At 36.8% G+C, this 3,107-nt stretch overlaps 1 protein-coding gene across 1 annotated transcript; it reads left to right on the top strand.

The window, feature by feature from the left end:
* The first annotated feature begins 820 nt into the window (after window positions 1–820).
* LOC105112761 (subtilisin-like protease SBT5.3) lies at window positions 821–2,778 on the top strand. The gene is made up of 6 exons (XM_011008595.1): window positions 821–939; window positions 1,007–1,104; window positions 1,213–1,377; window positions 1,702–1,804; window positions 1,986–2,517; window positions 2,662–2,778. Exons 1-6 carry the CDS (start codon window positions 821–823, stop codon window positions 2,776–2,778), a joined length of 1,134 nt encoding a protein of 377 aa, XP_011006897.1.
* The last annotated feature ends 329 nt before the right edge of the window (window positions 2,779–3,107 follow it).

Raw genomic sequence — 3,107 nt, 5'->3', positions numbered from 1 at the left:
TGCATCAACCTTGATCTCATTCGGGAAAGGGATGTGTAGAATTAATTATCCCTGTCATGGATCTTAAATTCTGGAAACGACAGGATACCCCACTTCAAGAGTTTGGAAACTTCCCTGTTGATCTTAACCTAATAAATGCCTGAAAGGTAGCTTGTACTAAAAATAATAAAGCATGTCTTAATACATTTCGCTAGTCGCCAACGCAGACATTTTCTACTCACTTACAGGGTCATATGATTGGACTTGCTCAAATCCTGATATTTTCTATTGCATTGCTTGCAATAATATACTATTAATCTGACGACGTCACTAAGCAGCAGAACTTAATTATCATTTATTGACCAGTAATAACATCTGAAATCTTCATCCACGCTTAATTTCATTAATTACGAAGACATTTTCGCAGATAATTTTCAGATGACGATCCTATATAAAGGGTAGAATCAGCAGCCTTTCATTTGTATAGCAAAAAGAAAGTATAGGAAATATGAAGATTATTTCTTCTCTGTTGCTTCTTTTCTCCCTTTTGTCCTTTCTGCAGATCAGTCCAACATTAGCGGTGAAAAAGGCAAGTGTCACTCTTGACCTTTGATCATCATGTCCTTTGCTTTCTCAGTTGCCTACTTTTATAGTCATGCAATGCTATTGCTTGCCATGATCAAAATAAATTAAGCCCAAGTTCTGAGTATATGCCAAGGTTTTGACATGTACAAGAGGGCGCTAGAGAGCATGGAATTAAGCACCGTAGTGTTAAAACCTACTCTCGACTACTATGCATGTTTTCTGTTATTTTTCCAATGATAATATTTATATGATTTCCATGGTTCAGTCTTATGTGGTGTATCTCGGGAGAAATTCACACACTTCTAAACCTTCAACCTTGGGGAATGATGGAATGACCGAGTCCTACTATGATCTACTGGGTTCATGTTTGAAAAGGTAATGACAACTAATTTCATAAATATTCCATCTCCATTGTTGTACTGATTAATTGTGAATTAAACAGCAAGGAGAAAGCTAAAGAAGCAATATTTTATTCGTACACAAGTCATATCAATGGCTTTGCTGCAACCCTTGAAGATGATGAAGTGGATCAATTATCGAGTACGAAAACATGGCAAGCTGATGATATTGTCATTCCTTCTGCTTCATTTCACAGTCTAATATGTACTCGGATCTTTGATTGTTTTCTGTTCTTTCCTATCGTTGTAGACCGTCCGGAAGTTGTATCAGTTTTTCCAAATGAAGTAAATCAGTTGCATACAAGTCGGTCATGGGAGTTTCTTGGACTAGAGAGAAATGGACAAATCCCTGCTGATTCAATCTGGTTAAAGGCAAGATTTGGTGAAGACGTCATTATTGGAAATCTTGACACTGGTAATCTTACTTGTGTTTGACTTGGAAAAGCGTATTTTATTAGTTTCATAATCACTACTGCTTTGTTTCATACTTGGACAAGCGAGCTTCAGCTTTGAATGGTCTATAAAGAATGCCCTTGATGTATTTTATTAGCTCTAGAACGTTAATATTAAATCCTCGTTGCGGCTGCCCTTAATGTGCATCATCTTCAGAATGTTTCATTAAGCTGTCCACTGGTCGGCAACTGCTTTTGAATGGTCCACTTTTATTTTCATTTTTTCTTCTTATTATTTGTGTAAAATCTTAATTTTCTCTCTTGATTAATTCGTGGTTTATTGATAGGTGTCTGGCCAGAATCAGAGAGCTTCGACGATGAAGGAATGGGACCAATTCCAACAAGGTGGAAAGGATACTGTGAAACAAATGATGGGGTTAAATGCAACAGGTTTCTTTCTTCGCCTGCTCTATGATGGGGTTAAATGCAATGGAAAGGATACTGTGAAACAAATGATGGGGTTAAATGCAACAGGTTTCTTTCTTCGCCTGCTCTCTAACATTGCTAAGAACAGTGAAAAAGGCTTGTTGATACAAGTTCTAAAAAAAGAAATCAATGTAATTACTTACAGGAAGTTGATCGGAGCAAGGTACTTCAACAAGGGTTATGAAGCAGCTCTAGGCCGTGCACTTGATTCGTCCAATAACACCGCAAGAGATACTGATGGTCATGGTACCCACACTCTATCTACAGCTGGTGGTCGCTTTGTTTCAGGTGCCAATTTCCTAGGATCAGCCTACGGGACAGCAAAAGGAGGATCACCTAATGCACGAGTTGCTTCATACAAGGTGTGCTGGCCGAGATGCTATGATGCTGATATATTGGCTGCCTTCGACGCTGCTATTCAAGATGGGGTTGACATTTTGTCCCTTTCACTTGGAAGGGCACTTGAGATCCCTTACTTCAGAAGTGGTATTGCAATTGGATCTTTTCAGGCTGTTATGAACGGAATTCTTGTAGTTTGCTCGGCTGGGAACTCCGGACAAGGCTTTGGCTTCGGAACAGCTTCAAATGTAGCCCCGTGGGTTCTCACCGTTGCGGCTAGCACAATTGATCGGGAGTTTCCATCCAATGTTGTCCTTGGAAATAACAAGGAATTCAAGGTTAGTATACTGGATGATCCAGTCAATTAACTCTTATGTTTACCATATGAACAACAAGAAAGCTGTCCCATTTACACTCTACAGCAACCGACATAGGTCAATTGTATCATTATATCTTGATTCTTGGAATTCGCTTATAAACAGGGCACGAGCTTTAACACCAATAACCTGTCAGCTAGGAAGTATTATCCTATAGTTAATTCCGTGGATGCTAAAGCTGCAAATGCCTCTGCTCAACTTGTGGCATATTTTACAGGTTAACTCAAATCGATCTAATATATCATCATTTCAATATTTAAAAACTAATATCATACAATATATAGCTAATATATCATCATTTCAATATTTAAAAACTAATATCATACAATATATAGCCGTATTAATAGTTTAAAAAACTATCATTCAACATACATTATATTTTGAGTTCATGATAAAATTATTTTTTCATAGAAAAAATGCCTGGACATTCTTTTTTACATTAAAAAAATAGAGTAATGCAATCTAATAATCTAGCACTTTTTTTTAATTTAAATTAGATATTTTATATTTATATTTTCAATCACTTTTTAACAATTATATATGAGACTAAT

This window comes from Populus euphratica, unplaced genomic scaffold, assembly GCF_000495115.2.
Source record: "Populus euphratica unplaced genomic scaffold, PopEup_1.0 scaffold364.1, whole genome shotgun sequence".
NCBI lineage: Eukaryota > Viridiplantae > Streptophyta > Magnoliopsida > Malpighiales > Salicaceae > Populus > Populus euphratica.
This window is presented reverse-complemented; position numbering and strand designations above follow the sequence as displayed.

Excerpts from the sequence above, each read along its gene's own strand:
- LOC105112761 (XM_011008595.1), top strand. The coding sequence starts at position 821 with ATGGTTCAGTCTTATGTGGTGTATCTCGGGAGAAATTCACACACTTCT. Across the intron at positions 1,105-1,212 it reads TGAAGTGGATCAATTATCGA|ACCGTCCGGAAGTTGTATCA; the intron begins GTACGAAAACAT and ends CTATCGTTGTAG. Across the intron at positions 1,378-1,701 it reads TATTGGAAATCTTGACACTG|GTGTCTGGCCAGAATCAGAG; the intron begins GTAATCTTACTT and ends GTTTATTGATAG.